Source organism: Pleurodeles waltl, chromosome 11 (assembly GCF_031143425.1).
Source record: "Pleurodeles waltl isolate 20211129_DDA chromosome 11, aPleWal1.hap1.20221129, whole genome shotgun sequence".
Taxonomy (NCBI): Eukaryota; Metazoa; Chordata; class Amphibia; order Caudata; family Salamandridae; genus Pleurodeles; species Pleurodeles waltl.
Window position 1 is genome coordinate 271,592,468 of NC_090450.1, and position 18,011 is coordinate 271,610,478.

At 47.5% G+C, this 18,011-nt stretch overlaps 1 protein-coding gene across 5 annotated transcripts in view; it reads right to left on the reverse strand.

Annotated features, from left to right (window-relative positions):
• The window catches only part of STAG1 (STAG1 cohesin complex component), a 995,019-nt gene that overhangs the window by 243,757 nt on the left and 733,251 nt on the right, over window positions 1–18,011 (reverse strand). For all 5 annotated transcript variants that reach the window (XM_069213542.1, XM_069213540.1, XM_069213544.1 and 2 more), the window contains one exon: window positions 16,861–17,000. In XM_069213542.1, the coding sequence (XP_069069643.1) occupies window positions 16,861–17,000 (140 nt within the window). The remainder of the gene's footprint in view (window positions 1–16,860; window positions 17,001–18,011) is intronic.

Below are 18,011 nucleotides of genomic sequence, written 5' to 3' on the forward strand. Positions count from 1 at the left end.
AGACAGAAGACATCAACTGACTTGTCCTCAGCCCTACCGGCCTGTCTGCAGCCCTCGAAGAACCTGCACCAAAAGACGACTTGCCTGCAGCCCAGCGGCCTCCAAAGCTTTAGGAGGACTGCCTGCCTTCGAGAAAGACCAAAATCTCCTGTGGACAGCAGACCTGACCAAAAGAAACAAACTTCAAAGAAGAAAGTATGCCTGAGAAACTGTGAAACCACTGCTTGAACTACTTCTGCACCTGACGCCCACAGCCAGAGTCCAAGTGGCCCACCGGTCCTGTGAAGGTTCCGCAATGTTTTTTGAGCAAGAGTCCACTGTGGGCTAATCCCTGCCGGACTCCACAGCGATGCCTGCAGCCTCAATCTGTGGACTCCCTCTGGCTGCAACCTGCCCGATAAGCTGTTTCCGACACCAGAAGACACCCCTGCACCTGGGGTAGACGGGCCTTGGGGAGCTGGACAGCATGGCTTCTCTACTTACCTGGGCAGCAGTGGGCGGTCTTCACTCTGCCTCCTGGCCAGAGCCTGCAGCCTGTTCCTGAAACCGATCTCCTCCATTGGTTAACATTAGGCACCTGATGCTGTTGGCACTCTGCACCCAGCCGCTCCTGTGTGCCTAAGGGTGTAAGTTTGGTGCTGCCTTGTACTTACCTCAACTCCAGATCAACCCTGCTCTACTCACTTGGGAGCAGCGCGTCTTCTGTTACCCCTGTCTTCACTGGTTAACATTGGGTACCTGACGCTGTGCTGGCACTCTGCATCCCCCCTGCCGCTGAGGGTGTAGGTTTGGTGCAGTCTTGTGGCCCCCCCAGGTGCTTACTTCAATCCCAGGAGAGCAACCTCTGAAACCCCTTTTACTCACCTAAGAGCAGCACATCTTCGTTCACCGCAGTCTCAATTGGTTAACATTGGGCACCCGACTCCGATTTTGACCTCTGCACCTGGCTGCCATCGTGCCGCTGTGGGTGTACTCTTGATACAGATTTTAACCTTGTCTGGTGTTGACCTAAAACCCTGAAGACTGGATTTGCATTCTTGTTTTCCTCACATAAGTTAACACTGAAGAGTCTAAAAATCACACTGTCGCTTTTTGAAACGGATAATTATTCTTAATTTAAAAACTGCTTACCTTAAAACAAAGTTCTTTGGTTCAAAGCATATATAAAAGCAAATGTTATTTTTCTAATTTGGTCTTGGGATTTATTCTATGAGTGTATGTCTCAATTATTGCCTTAGAGTACAACAAATGCTCAACGCGACTCCTTGATAAGTGTAACTGCTATTCGACACTACCACAAATAGAGCACTAGATCTATTTATTTCTGCCTCTACAAGCCTTTGGGGATCCACTGGACTCTCTGAATAGTGTACTTCATTTTAGTACACTATATAGAGAGCCAGCTCCCTACAGCAGGAATGGGCATTTTGCCTGTTTGGTCCTGCAGAACTTTTTTCTGGAAATTTGTTTTGCAGACCCAACTCCAGGGAGGCATTGCTTGGTTATCTATTTTAAGGCAAGGAATCTGCAGCTAGACGTCTCCATTAGATGGACAAGTTACTTTCCTTCTGTAACACCTCATCTGGTGGAGACTAACTAGCTGCAGATTTCTTACAGACCCATCTATCCTACCCGCTCTGAGAATGGATTGATAGGGAAAAGTTTTTTCCCCTTGCAGAACGCTAGTTTTCCACATTAGTGGTCCGTTTTCTTCATGGCTCTGCGTTCCTGGTGTGTAAAGTCGTGAAAAGAAATTGACGGCAGCACACTGTGGTGGCACCTATAGGGTACAGCGCATGTCAGTTCTGGCGTGGACTCCACACAGAGCTGAACGACACACCCTATCCGCATGCAAGGGTACTGCTCACGAAAAACTTCTGGATCCAGTCTGACAAACAAGTTACTTAAGTTCGGTAAAAATGTATCTGATGAAGACATATTCTAATTGCAGATTCCTAACCCTTTGAATTTCCCCAGGTGTCAGTACAGATCCAGAGATTTTCCCCTCGAGCAGTACCCTTGGTGTGCTGTTAGTTGGTGTTGGTCGACTGAGTCGATCGCAGGTGTCAGGTTTGTAGGATTTTATGTCGTGGGTGCTATATAGGCACCACCCGATGTGCTAACATCAGTTTATTTTCACAACTTTACATGCCCTAAGAGCGGAGCCATGAAGAACACGGACCCTGGTGTGTCAGAACTAGGGCCCTCAAAGGGAAGTCCCTGTCCTTAGAAAACAGTTCGCAGAGCAGGGAGAATGGATGGATTAGTAAGGAATCTGCAACTAGAATGTGTCTCTACCAGATAAGGTGTTATTGACGATAAATAATTTGTTCACCTGGTAGAGACTTCTAGTTGCAGATTCCTTCCTTCTGAATAGATACCCAAGCAATACCATCCCGAGGTGGGTCAGCGAACCGAAATCGTACTAGGTAATCCAGCAGGACCGAACGGGCAAAGTACCAATCCCTGACTGTTCAGGCAGTAGTTGAAGAACGTGTGATGCCCACATTGCTGCCTGGCAGATTTTAGCCAGGACTGGAACTTCGCGTGCTACCACAGTGGTTGCAGCTGTTGCTGTGGTGGAGTGAGCACACAAACCCTCCGGGGGTTGCTTCTCAGCCACTGTGTAGCATATTTTAATGCAGTGAACAATCGATCTGGAGATGGTTCTCTTCTGCACTGACCGACCTTTCTTTGCACTCACATAAGCCACAGAGTCTATTATCTACCCGGAACACTCTGGTAAGATCAAGACAGAAGGCCAACACTCTTTTTGGGTCCAGGTGGTGGAGTCTCTCCTCTGTCTTGGAAGGAGGTGGGGGCACATACAAAGTAGGCACAGTGATGGATTGACCTACATGAAAGAGCGTGAAAACTTTTGGTAAAAGGGAAGCCCTGGTATGAAGTGTAGGAGGCTGGCCTGGTGGACACCTATGGTAGGCAGTGTCTAGGAAGCCAATGCTCTCTAGGGGTAGCTGTGGATAAGCAGCCGTGACTTATCTAGGAGACATGCAAAGATTTTGCAATGCAATACAACTATAGCACCACAGCAACTTATCACAAATAAAAGAACCACACAGTGTTAGAAAAATAAAGGTACTTTATTTTAGTAACACAACACTAGAATACTTATAGCCCCCCCCCAACTGGAGTTAAGTACACACTATACACACACACACATATATATATATATATATATATACACACACACACACACACACATACATATATGGAAAATGTCACTTACCCAGTGTACATCTGTTCGTGGCATGAGAAGCTGCAGATTCACATGCTTTGCACATCCCGCCATCTAGTGTTGGGCTCGGAGTGTTACAAGTTGTTTTTCTTCGAAGAAGTCTTTCGAGTCACTAGATCGAGGGACTCCTCCCCTTTCGGCTCCATTGCGCATGGGCGTCGACTCCATCTTAGATTGTTTTCCCCGCAGAGGGTGAGGTAGGAGTTCTGTATTATAGTAATAGTACCCATGCAATGGAGTAAACATGTATGCTATGCATGAGGACATCATGCCTAGGAGTTTCATTACTATTTTGACTTGTATTCTTTGGTTTGGATACATGACCTGTATTACATTGTGAAATGCTTGTACTCTTTGTAGACTTGGAGTGGCAATCGCTTTTGCTGTGTCGATTGTTGCCTCTAAGTATTGCTGTGTTTGACACGGCTGAAGGTGTGACTTTGTGTAGTTGATTGAGAAACCTAGTTTGTGTACGGTTTCTATGACGTACCTTGTGTGTTGTAAACACCGTTCTAGTGTTTGTTTTGAGTAACCAATCGTCTCGGTACGGGAACACATGTATTTGCTGCCTTCTGATATGCGCAGCTACTACTGCCAGGCATTTTGTAAAAGCTCTTGGTGCAGTTGTTATTCCGAATGGCAACACCTTGAATTGGTAATGTACCCCTTGGAATACAAATCTTAGGTACTTTCTGTGTGAAGGATGTATTGGTATATGGAAACATGCATCCTTTAGGTCTTGTGTTGTCATGTAGTCTTGTTGTTTGAGCAGTGGGATTACGTCTTGTAATGTCACCATGTGAAAGTGGTCTGATTTGATGTAGGTATTTAATGTTCTGAGATCTAATATAGGTCTCAGTGTTTTGTCCTTTTTGGGTATGAGAAAGTACAGAGAGTAAACTCCTGTTCCTTTCTGTTGTATTGGTACTAATTCTATTGCTCCTTTTTGTAGCAATGCCTGGACCTCTAGTCCTAGAAGATCCATGTGTTGTTTTGACATAGTGTGTTTTCGGTGGAACGTTTGGAGGGAATGTGAGAAATTCTATGCAATAACCATGCTGGATAATTGCCAGTACCCAAGTGTCTGTTGTTATCTCCTCCCAATGTTTGTACAAAGAGTTTAGTCTCCCCCCCACAGGTGTTATGTGTTGGGGATTTGTGACTTGGAAGTCACTGTTTGTTTTGAGGAGCTTTGGAACTTCCCTCTATTCTTTTGGAATTGTCCCCCTCTATATTGTCTCTGAAAACTTCCCCGCTGATATTGACTTTGATAAGTGGGCCTTGTTTGTGAGGTTGTGGGTTCTGTAGCTTGTCCTCGAAACCCCCCACTAAACTGTGTTTTGCGAAATGTGCCTCTGCTCTGTGGGGAGTAGAGTGCACCCATGGCTTTGGCTGTATCTGTGTCCTTTTTAAGTTTTTCTATAGCAGTGTCCACCTCCGGCCCAAACAACTGCTGACCATTAAAAGGCATATTCAGCACAGCTTGTATCTCCGGCTTGAATCCCGATGTACGCAACCATGCGTGTCTCCTTATTGTTACTGCAGTATTTACTGTCCTCGCAGCGGTATCTGCTGCATCCATTGCTGACCGTATCTGATTATTTGAGATACTTTGTCCTTCCTCCACCACTTGTTGTGCCCTTTTTTGGAACTCTTTGGGGTAAGTGTTCTATGAAATGCTGCATTTCGTCCCAATAAGCCCTATCATATCTTGCCAGAAGTGCTTGTGAGTTGGCAATACGCCATTGGTTTGCTGCTTGTGCTGCAACCCTTTTCCCTGCAGCGTCAAATTTGCGACTCTCTTTGTCTGGAGGTGGTGCGTCTCCCGAGGTGTGAGAGTTTGCTCTCTTGCGAGCTGCCCCTCGATCTCGTGACTCGAAAGACTTCTTAGAAGAAAAACAACTTGTAACACTCCGAGCCCAACACTAGATGGCGGGATGTGCAAAGCTACACATGCCATCGAATATATATTATATATATATATATACACACACACAGATATATATATACACACACACATACATACACACACACACAGATACACACACATGCACACTAGGAATTAACATGAAACAGCAAGAATTGTCAATACTTAGTAAAACCAGCAAGGGCAAACCATATACTAAGGAAGTGGAATGCAAGCTACAGTCCCCAACCCAAGGATGTAGAGTTGTTAGAGGGAAACTGGAGACACTAGGAACCCCAAGAGGTGAGTACCAGAGTGGACCCCACCAGAGATAAGGTGAGCAGAGGTAAGTATCTAGTCTTTCCAAGGACTAACAGGAGCTGGATACCTGAGATCCCCGGTGACTTTAGCTGGAGGTTCAGCCACAACTTCACCCCTGGGCTCCCTGGTGTAGGTACTCCACTGTTCTGGGTATCCATGGGTAGAGGCACTATCCAACCTCCCTTATCCCATCTGGTTACCTCTGGGTACCCTGAGACGGGTCCTAAAGCACAAAAATTCCAACTGCAACTTCCCCATGTTAGCCTGTAGACACTGACCTGAGATTTCTACTCTGCACACGGGTGCCTGTGGAATCCTTCCGACTTAACTTTGGGGTTTCAGTACTTCTCCAGTCCTAAGTGTCCTTGGGTGGTAGTGTAGATTGGGATTGATTTTCGCATTAAATATTTTTTAACAAGTGGTTGTTGTGACCCCTGGACCAGGCGTGAAGAGGACCTAAGGAAAGAGGGGACAGAGTCTAGACCACCTGGAGGTGCCAAGACGGTGCAGGATGGCAATGCCCACCCTTATCAGTGATGCTCCTTCTAGGATTGTGGGCAGTGAAAGTGGAGCTGCACAGTCCTGGGGATTCAGGAGGATCCCAGGAGTCGTCCATGAGCAGTCCCATTCCAGTCATCGGATTGCAGAGGAGTCAGTTGTCAACAGGACCATCAACAAGCCTTGGCAAAAGCAGAGAAGCATTGCACGGAATTTGTAGGATTTGTGGGGAACCAGCAAGGTCCAGGTGACCCAACCTTGGCTGGTAGGTCAGGGCCAGCCCTCAGCAAGCAGAAGAGTCAGCTGGAATCATTGGTGCCCCCACCCCCCCCCCCCCCCAACACAACCGAACCCTCTGGAAAAAGGCACAGGGAGGCATCAGCATCACATCAAAGAGGGATGCCTACGTGGCAGGACTTACAGCGAGGACGGCATTCTTGAAACTGGAGAGTGCTGAGGCCAGGGATTCTTGGAGCTAGGAGGTCTTTAGGCTGAAGAGCCAACAAGTCTTTTGTAGGAAAGTCACTCTTTTTTACATGGTTACCCACACTTTTTGCCTGTTGTCAGTGTGCTTAGACTGTTTTCACTGGGATCCTCCTAACCAAGACCCTAGTGATGGTGCTCTTTCCTCTAAAGTGAGTTGGCATGGTACCTTTTACACCCCACAATTGGCAGGCTGGTGTACCCCTGTAGGTCCCTAGTACTTGTGTACCCAGGGCATTGGTACACTAGGGGTCCCCTATGGGTAGCAGCATGTAATAGGCCACCCAAGAGCGCCCATGCAAACTGTGTCTGCAGTCCTGCCATTTGCAGTCTGAGTGAAAAGGTGCATGCACCCTTTCGCTACAGGTCACTATAAGTCACCCCTATGGCAGGCCCTTCCAGCCCTAAGGGCAGGATGCAGGACCCTGCATGTGTGGGCACCCCTGCAGGAGAAGAGGTGGCCCTACGAACTCCAGGGCCAATTCCTTGGAGTTCGTAAGTGCAGGGAAGCCATTTTAGCAATGTACCGGCCATAGGTCCAGCTACATAATGGAAACACTGGAACTCGGCGTGTTTGGTATCAAACATGTTGGAATCATACCCCAATACTTGGAGGACCCCCAAGTATTGTTCCGACCAGTCTTTCAGGGTCTGCAAGCAGCCCACACTGCAGCAGCCCCTCAGACAGGATTCTGTCCTCCTTCTGCTTGACCAGCTCGGGCAGGGGAAGGCAGAGCAAAGGATTTCCTATGGGAGAGGAAGGAAACACCCTTTCCCCTTGTAAATAGGTGTAACATGGCTTAGGAGAAGTAGACTCCTCAAGCCACTGGCTTGCTTAGAAGGGATCTCCTTGCATAATTCCTTTTGCACCTGTACAGGGACCCCTGGTCCCTGCTCTGGCTCAAAACTACACAAAGGAAAGGAGAATGACCACTCCCGTGTCCATCACCACCCAAGGTTTGGTGTCCACAGCTCTTCCAGGTGGGAACTTAATTCTGCCATCTTGAAACCTGGGATCATCTGAGTAGTCAGGTTAGGCAGGTGACCTCAGTGACCCCCCCGATAGGTTCTCACTCAGTAGGGTGACCAATTCCCCTTCCTGGGCTATTTAGGGTCTCCCTCTTGGGTGGGTCCTCAAATTCGACATACAAGATTCCAGTAGGACTCCTCTGCATTGTTTACTTCATCTTCTGGCCACTGGAACTGCATATGGACTCTTCAGGAATCAAAAACCTGCAACTCCAGCGATGACATCGCTTTGCAACATTGTTTCTCAGCTGTGCATCCGCTGAGGTTGACAGGACTTCAGCCTGCACCAAGAAGTAAGAAGGAATCTCTCTTGGAGTGAAGGAGTCATTCCCCTGCATTTGCAGGCACCAACAGCACTGACCCGATCTGCACTCCCCTGGAACCGCTCTCCTCTGGAACAGCATGGATCCTGCATCACTGGTGATGTCGAGTGGTCCCCTTGGTCCTCTCTGCCAGCTGTCCAACTTGAGGGAGGGTAAGCCCTTGCCTCTCTTTGAAGGATAGTACCCCTGTGCACCGCAACTCTTTCAGCTATCAAGGCTTGTCTGCTGTAGTCCCAGCCCCAGCACTTCTTCCTGCAAAGCAGTCTCCTCTCTGCTGCTCAAGCAATGTGGGACTCCTCTTTAGGTGTGCTGCGTGGACTTCACTGCGACTTGCTGTGCCTGCTGTCAGGGGACTGCCTGTGAGGGCTGCATCCTCTTCTGTTGGCTCTTCCGACTGCTGAGGGTCACTCAGGACTCCCCTCCTTGGGTCAAGTCCCATGGGGCTTACTGGTCCTCTTCAGCCTTCCAACTCGTCTTATTTTGTATTTGCCAAGGCTCACGCACCACTGACCCACTGCAACTCAACAGTCATGTGGAACACTATTTGCATCACTTCAGGGGTTGCTCTCCATCTCCTGTGCTGCACAGCATCCTAGTCGACCTGGTCCTGCATCCACAGAAGGGTGGGTAGTGGCTCCTGACACGCCATCACAAACTAGACTTGGTCCCCTTCCTTTGCAGGTCGTCTTCTGCCAGAATCCAAATTTGGTTTCTTCCCGTCTGGCTTGGGTCTTGCACAATCCTTTACCGAAGTCCTCCTGTAAGTGTTGGGGAAAACCAGGTACTTACCTCTACTCTCCTGGTTGTCACTCTAGTACTCACCACTTGTGGTTCCTGGTTACTCCAGCTCCCCTCTAATGATTCCACATCCTTGGGTGGGGGTCTGTATCTCGCATTCCACTTTTTTTTTTGTATATGGTTTGGCCCTCCGCTACGGCCCTCACTATTTTTCATTACTTTTGCGAATACTTGTTGCTTTAATGCGCCTTACTGATTGCTATGGTGTATATAATTAGTGTGTTTACTTACCACCAGTTAGGGGGGACGGCCTTTAAGTATTCTAGTATTTGTGTTACCGTAATAAAGTACCTTTAATTTTGTAACTCTGTGGTTCTTTCATACGTGAGAGTTTTGTGGCTATTGTGGTATTGCATACGCTTTGCATGTCTCCTAGATAAGACGTGGCTGCTCATCAACCGCAAACTCTAGAGAGCCCTGGCTTCCTAGACACTGCCTACACTTCACTAATAGGGGATACCTGGTACAAGGTGATAATGCCATAGGTACTCCCCACACACCAGGCTAGCTTTCTACAGCATGGCCCTGTATAATTCTCGCAACTGGGCTGGGGTGGCTCCAGCTCCCGGGAAATTCGGAGAGGCACTGAGCCGACTCAGAAGTAGGCTCTGAAGACAGAGGCCTGGAGGGATGACACTCCTATGCCCCCACTGCAAAAAACATTTGCTCTTCTTCGACTTCTTCTTGTGCTTACCTGAACGTCCCGAAGATTTCAAGTGGAATGACTAAGAGGGTAGGCTCCGCAAGCAGTCACAGGACCTTACATTGGACAGAGACCAGGAGCCGAGCACCGGGCCTCAATAAGCTTTAAGGACCGCTCATTCAAAGCTTTTGGGTTCATGGTACGGCACTCGGAACCTGACTTTAGGTTGTGGTCGCGCTTCAAACAGCAGAGACACAATGGTGCGGATCCGTCACAGACATCATCTGGTCACAGGAGTCCCAGGACTTGAATACGGTCATCCATGACAACATCCTGATGCACCAGAATGTCGAAAAAAGCTTCCATAAAAGTCTGAAGTCCAGTCAGAAGGCTGGCACTGAAAAAAAAAAAAAAACTGACATCAGCGCACCAGGGTTGCACCTTAATAGCACCCGAGTTGTTATATCCGGCAAAACGGATGTCAACAACAGTTGACAGATGCCACCTAACTGGGCGCAGGGCTACTGCTCCAAGCAAAATTCTCCAGATCCAGACTGATGCCTGGGGAAATTCAAAGAGTAAGAAATCTGCAACTAGAAGTCTTATCAGATGTCTGGGGGTTAATTTTAAGGTAAGAATTCAGAAGCTATCAGATATGGATTATTATTTAAGGTGGACAGATGTCTACCACACAAAATAAGGCCACCACCTGATAAATGTCACCTAACAAAAAACTGTGCTCAGTCTCTAGTAGAGTGTCACAAAAAAGCCAGGCTTAAATCAAAGGCAAGGGGTAAAGTATTTAAGCAGTAAAAACGCAGTAGAAAAAGTCACAATGCAATAAAATTCCACTACCAATTGTAAAACTAAAAAAAAAATGTTATGAGTAAAACTAGAACAAATCAAAAATGCAGTAAAGGGAACTTGAAATCCGAGTTTGTAAAGATTTAATTGAAAATAACACCAAGAAAAGACACAATGATAGTCTATGGAAGTTGTAAATGGGGACCTAAGCACAATTTGTGGCATACCACGATGAAGCCCTGCTCAGATATGACAAGTGGACTGGACCCAGTGAAAATCTGGAAAGCAAAAGTTAAGTGTTAAAGTCCCAACACAGAAAGGGAGTTTTTGAGAAAAACAATTCTCCGAGTGGGCTGCCACTGAAATTGTACCTACCGCCCTGGAAGCGAAGGCCGGATACCCAGCATGGGATACTTTGTATGGGATGACCCATTTAAGTCCTTAGAGGAAACCTGAACAGTGATGTATGTTCCCTAATCTACAGATATGGGGCAAATGCAGCTAAGTGAAGTTCGTGTTGGCAAGGTCCGACCGTGTCAAATGGAGCAGATAGACTGTCTTGGACTGTTGGCTTGAAAGGGTTGGTGTGTTTAGGGAAGGCAGTAACTGACAAATCTTTTCCATTTGGTTGCATAGTATGCTCGCATTGTTGGTTTGCAATCCTTTTTGAGGATGTCATACATTCAGGATGGAGATGAAGATGAAGGTAGCCTGAACTCTATGATTTCAGGAGCCAAATCGCAAGATTGAGATGAGTGGGTTTTGGTTGCCTAACAGTGTCCTGGTTCTGGGTGAGAAGGTCTGGTTGGTTGGGGAGCTTCTTGTGGGGCACTAAGTAGAGGTCAGGAAAGGTGGTGAAGCTGGGTTGCCTAACCCACATAGGAACCAACGGGATTAGGAGAAATATTTACTGAAGCTTCTGCAGCACGAACGGAAAGAGTGGGAGAGGTTGAAAAGCATAGGCAAATATCCCTGACCATTTAGCTAAACTGCATTGTCCATGGACTAACTGTAGGAACCTGAAGGCAAACCATGGACGGTTATTTTTGGGAGTGGGAGGTATACGTGGGGAAACCACCAACATCTGGAGTAGGATTTGCATGTTGAGTTCCCACTCGCAGACTTGTTGCTGTATCCTGCTAAGCAGGTCCGTAAAGTCCACTCCTGGCTGATACTCTGCCAGAAGGTGAACTTTATGGTGCAGTGCCCACCACCAAATGCCCTAAGCTACCACTGATAACTGTGGTGTGCGAGTGCTGCCCTGTGTCTGAAGGTAGTACATGGTGGGCATTTCTGTGTGGATAAGAATCACCTGGTGCAAAAGGAAGCTTTGAGTGCTAACAAGAAGTCCAGTAGCTCTGGGTGGCTGATGTAGAGGCCCAGTTGGACGGTGTGCCCATATGCTCTGAATGGTGAAGTCCTGTAAATGCACTGCCACCAGCTTAGAGGAGCGTCCATGTTGATATCACCTGCAGCAATGGATCAAGAAAGGACCGGCCTTGAGGCAAATTGTTGCTGTTTCACCACTGCAGCGAGTGATATGTGCTGACCCAAATCAACAGTAGATCTTCCCAATGACCCTCCACCTATGACCACTGTGCCATCAGGCACTCCTACAATGGGTGCATGTGTAATCTGACATGGGGAACTTTGATTGTAGCAAAATGGCTCCCTGTTGCAGTTACCCCCTACGGTTTGCCGGATATTGATGCCGACTTGACTGAAGTGTGCTGAGACCCTGCTAACCAGGCCCCAGCACCAGTGTTATTTCACTAAAAATGTACCATTGTTTACACAATTGGCACACCCCTGGCACACAGGTAAGTCCCAAGGGCCCTGTGACCAGGGAAGGGCCCTAAGGGCAGCACAATGTTGTGCCACCCTAAGGGACTCCCTCCCCTAACATGCACACTTCCACTGCAGATTGTGTGTTAGTGGGGAGAAAAAGGCAACGTCGACATGGCATCACCATCAGGATGCCATGCACACAAAATACTGCCTGTGGCATAGGTAAGTCTCCGCTCCAGCAGGCCTTATAGCCCTAAGGCAGGGTGCACTATACCACAGGTGAGGGCACAGCTGCATGGGCAATATGCCCCTACAGTGTCTAAGTCCATTCTTAGACATTGTAAGTACAGTGTGGCCATATTAAGTATATGGTCTGGGAGTTTGTCAAAACGAGCTCCACAGTTCCATAATGGCTACACTAAATACTGGGAAGTTTGGTATCAAGGTTCTCAGAATAATAAACCCACACTGATGCCAGTACTGGATCTATTTAAAAAAATGCACACAGAGGGCATCTTAGAGATGCCCCCTGTATTTTACCCAATCCTTCAGTGCAGGACTGACTGGTCTGTGCCAGCCTGCCACTGAGACGAGTTTCTGACCCTATGGGGTGAGAGCCTTTGTGCTCTCTGAGGCCAGAAACAAAGCCTGCCCTGGGTGGAGGTGCTTCACACCTCCCCCCTGCAGGAACTGTAACACCTAGCAGTGAGCTTCAAAGACTCCGGCATTGGTTTATAATGCCCCAGGGCACTCCAGGTAGTGGAGATGCCCCGTGGATACAGCCCCCACTTTTGGCTGCAAGTCCAGAGGAGATAATGAGAAAAACAAGGAGGAGTCACCTACCAGTCACAACAGCCCCTAAGGTGCCCTGAGCTGAGGTGACCCCTGCCTTTGGAAATCCTCCATCTTGAGTTTGTAGGATCCCCCCCAATAGGAATAGGGATGTGCCCCCCTCCCCTCAGGGAGGAGGCACAAAGAGGGTGTAGCCACCCTCAAGGACAGTAGCCATTGGCTACTGCCCACCCAGACCTAAACACACCCCTAAATTCAGTATTTAGGGGCGACCCTGAACCCAGGAAATCAGATTCCTGCAACCTGAAGAAAGGAGGATTGCTGACCTGAAGGCCCCACAGAGACGACGGAGACGACAACTGACTTAGCCACAGCCCTACTGATCAGTCTCCAGACTCCAAGAACCTGCACAGCGACGCATCAACAGGGACCAGCAACCTCTGAGAACTCAGAGAACTGCCCTGAACCTAAAGGACCAAGAACCTCCCGAGAACAGCGGCACTGCCGCGAGAAGCATGAGACTTCACTCTCTGCACCAGTTGCTCCCGGCTCGAGTTCAGGAGAACCAACACCGCAGAGAGGACTCCCAGCGACTCCAACGACGTGGACACCCTGTGACGACCTCCCTGCATCCCCACAGCGACGCCTGCAGAGAGGATCCAGAGGCTACCCCTGACCGCGACTGCCTGGTAACAAAGGAACCCGACGTCTGGACCAAGCACTGCACCCGCATCCCCCAAGACCGAGAGGAACACCTACCAGTGCAGGAGTGACCAGCAGGCGGCCCTTATCCTAGCCCAGTAGGTGGCTGGCCTGAGAAGCCCCCCTGTGCCCTGCCTGCATCGCCTAAGTGACCCCCTTGTCCCTCCACTGCTTTCAATAGCAAACCCAATACCTACTTTGCCTACTGCACCCGGCCGCCCCTGTGCAGCTGAGAGGGTGTTTTGTGGGCTTGTGTGTCCCCCCCACCCCCAGTGCTCTATAAACCCCCCTTGGTCTGCTCCCCAAGGACGCAGGTACTTACCTGTAAGCACACAAGGACCAGAGCACCCCTGTTCTTCATAGGCGCCTATGTGTTTTGGGCCCTCCTTTGATCTCTGCACCTGACCGGCCCTGTGTTGCTGGTGCGGTGGCTTTGGGGTTGCCTTGAACCCCCAAAGGTGGGCTGCCTATGACCAGGAGACTGACTGTGTAAGTGCTTCACTTACCTGAGAAACTTAACCAAATGTACCTCCCCAGTAACTGTTGATTTTTGCACTGTGTCCACTTTTAAAATAGCTTATTGCCATTTTAACAAACTGTGTGTACTACTTTTTTAAATCAAAGTTCTATACTTACCTGTGTGACGTACCTTGCATTTTATGTACTTACCTCAATTCTTGAATCTTGTGGTTCTAAAATAAATTAAGAAAATATATTTTTCTATATAAAAACTATTGGCCTGGAGTTAAGTCTTTGAGAGTGTGTTCCTCATCTATTGCCTGCGTGTGTACAACTAATGCTTAACACTACCCTTTGAGAAGCCTACTGCTCGACCACACTACCACAAAATAGAGCATTAGTATTATCTCTTTTTACCACTATCAATCTCTAAGGGGAACCCTTGGACTCTGTGCACACTATCTCTCACTTTTAGATAGTATATACAGAGGCAACTTCCTACAATGATGTAGGAAGCCATCATGCAAACACTGACCCTCATTTGACGATCAGACTGAAAAAGTGACAGTATGTACTTGGAAGGCTTGAATTTCTGCTTGGCTGGGAAAAATCTTTCCAGTGACTGAGTAGAGAACTGTCCCTAGAAAGGGGTCATCTTCAAGAGGCTGGAGATGGTACTTTACTGTGTTGATGATGAAAGGTGGCCTGGATATGAGCCAAGCACTGTTCGTTTGCGCTCTTGATTAACCAGTCACTCAACAGATTAAATACATGAGCCACTACTCGTTAGTTGGCTGACTACCACAGCAAGACATTTAATACCCTGGAGGCTGTTGTGACCTTGACGGGTAGAACTTTGAACAGAAAATGTTGGTCTATTACCACTAACTGGAAGTAGTAGCTATGTGCAAGATGGATCAGGATGTGGAAATAGGCATACTTCAGACCTGAGGTCGGTCATAAAGCCCCCTTGCCGTACTAGGAGGATGATACCCTGAAGTATTAACAATGGGGAAGTGCTCTAATCGGATGCATTTGTTGAGGGGTACAAGATCGAGGCTTTACGGAGGAGGGACCTGTCCTTATTGGGCATAAGTACAGGACGTAAACTCGTTTGCTGTGCTAGTCTGGCAGCACAGGCTCCATGGCCATTTGAAAATGAGTCTTTACTTCCTCTTCAAGGAGGTGTTGATGTTCTGGGGAAAGGATGTGCTTGTGGGATGCGGTGGGAGGGGGTTTTGTTTGAAGGGGAATGATGGACAGAGAATCCACTGATGAGGGGCTCTCCTGCCACATTCCCAGAAACCCCTGGAGTATTTTCCTGACAGGTGTAGTGTGATCAGGGAAAGGGGTAATTGAGTCCTTCAGTGGATACGCCGTTCCCGCTACTCCTGGAGTTATCCCATGTAACCTCCCATTGACCAGCCCTGTGAAGGGGTTTGTTGCTTCTGTGGCCTCTCATAGGAGGTAGGGGCTTCAGTAGAGGTAGTCATGGCCCTCTCCTGTATTGTAACCTTCGAAAGGAACCCCATAGGGAAGGCATATGGAAAGCCCACAACGTCTTTGTGGTATCTTTGTCCTTCTTGAGCTTTTCAAGCATCTGGTCAGTCTGTGGTCAAAGCGTTGCACCCCACTGAATGGCAGATCAAGCACATGCTTCTATACCTCTACCTTGAAGCCAGGGAAATGCAGCCAGGCATGACAGCAAATTAACCCGCTTGAGTTGCCACCATGCAATGTAGTGTCAGCAATGTTCAAGCCACATCCTGAATGGTGGTGTTCGAGATGAGCTTCCCCTCAGAAATTAGTTCATGCGCTTAATTCTTGTACTGGTCAGAGATGCTGTAGGGGTTCCTCCATTTTGAACCATTGTATCAGGTCATACTTGGAGAGCAGGGCGCCTGGGTTGGTGATGAGTCTATGGGTCGAAGACTGAGTGGTAACTCATTTACCTGCCACACCTAACTTTTTGTTGTCCTTGTTTGGTGGTGGTGGGTCACCGATGCCTTTGGCATTAGCACATTTTACGGGTCTCGCATGGACTACGAGAGAGGTGTATCCTGTTTTATTTGGGGGGGGGGGGGGGGGGGGGGGGTTATTTCTTGACCACCATTGGGGTGATGACCCTAGCTTCAATTGGTATCTTGAATACCTCAGAAGCAGTCTAGAGCATAGGGAGGTAAGTATAACGTGCTGGGAGGGGAGGCATTCAAGCTGCTGCTGTCAAGCTACACAGGGACGGTATGAAGTTGTGTTCACTGCCAGGCTAGTGGACGACAGTAAGTGCTGCAGACCACAAGCAGCACTTAACTTTCCATTCCATGGGTGTATTTCTGCACCATATGATATCATTTTATAGAAAAATGAAATGTGCCAATATCAACTTGTTTAAGGTATCAGAGCACATACACAGGGTACTGGATAGCAGTGTTCCACTGTTAAAGTTCAAGATTACCAGCAGGTGAGTGCACCCCCCCGCTTCCTCCACAAAAGGTCACTTTGCAACAGTACCCTGCACTTGTGGCAGAATAGATTAGCATGCAGTGTCAAATTATTACAGATTAAAAAGCTATAGTTTCTCGTGCCAAGGTCTCAATGCTCACCTTCAGTCATTTTCCTTTGGTACATTTAAGAGATATGAATTCTCAAAAACAAAGAGAACTACTGAAAAGGTACTGCTGTTATGACAGTATCAAACAATCATTTTAGGAACACTAATATATCAAGAGACAACACTGCTTTTCTAATATTTTCATTGAAACAATGGACCAGAAAATAATTTCAGTTATTAGGGAAGTACAAAATGAAATGCAGAGATATAATTAAAACAAGTTACAATGAGTGCATTGAAAACAGTGTCAGGGAACTTTCACCATACATTTTACTGAAGCTCACTTCTAAGCATATTCCACAACTGAGAGGTTTTCCAAGTGTCCAAGAATTTATAGAAGCAAATGGCAAGACACTGGGCTGACCAAGGTCAAACGCATGCACTGACCACTAAACAGCCCCTTCTATGTAGTCTAGCTGACAATATTTGGAAAGAATCTTATCTTACTTTCATGTAGTGCTTGAAGATATCTGCAGCAGCGTGCATGTCCACAATGTCATAGATAATAAGCTTGCTAAAGGCTGCTAGCAAATTTCTCCTCTTGTGTAAGGCTTCAATTTTATTGGCTTCATCCTCCTCGTCTCCTTCTAAATGAAAAAATATAAATACCAATTAAACATTTTAAACAGAAAATTTACTAAAGAAACAAGTTAACTTACTTTTGGCAGAGCCTCTTCTGGTAGAAACATCTAACCACAAATTTCTTACCTTAGACCAGGGGTCTTCAAACTGGGGGGCAGGCCCCCTAGTGGGGCCTCAAGTGATCCCAGCGGGGGCACCAAGCTCTGACCAAAAGATTCATTACACAAATAAGTGTTTTGTTTTAAGCAGAAACATGTTATTGCATTTTAAAAAAGGTAACAGTACTTAACTGCAAGGTTTAAATACATCTAGACATATTTAAACATTGCCATCTTTAAAAAAAAATCTGAAGGGGGGGGGGGGGCAATGATTTTTATTTTTCAATGGGGGGGGGGGGGGGGCATTAAAAAGTTTGGAGACCACTGCCTTAGACTATTCAAGGTGTCTGACTGGATCTGGAAAATCTTCAGCAGTATCTCTGTGTGCCAGTAGGTGGCGCTGACAGTCCCATCTCCACATTGTCTGCCTCAGATGTGACATGTGCAGTGCCTACGTAGGAGCCACCCTGGTACACTGACGTCAGTTTTTTTTTCCCCCCCAGACATTTTCTGCACCCACGGACATGGAGCTACATCAGAATGGTTGAGGTCCGCATGCTTTCCAGAGGAAGGAGTCCAGTTCACAAAAGGCGAGAAAGTGAGGATCTGAAAGCAATCTGCAGTGTACCTCCCAGAAAGGGTGTTACCAAAGCCAATTGTTCTTCTGGAAGAAACTTCTAGCCACATATTCCTTACCGTAGAACACACAGCACAGCAATATCCTCCCAGAAGGAAGGAATGAAAATTGGCTTAAACCAAAAAGTCCTGCAGGACCTACTGGACAAAATGCCCATTTTGATGGACCAGACTGGCTAGACAATTGTGCTGTGTAAATGTATGGCGGAACCCCCATGTAACCACCTGGAGATGTTGAGGCCAGACACTGCAGGTACCATAGCAGTAGTTCCAGCCCTGGCT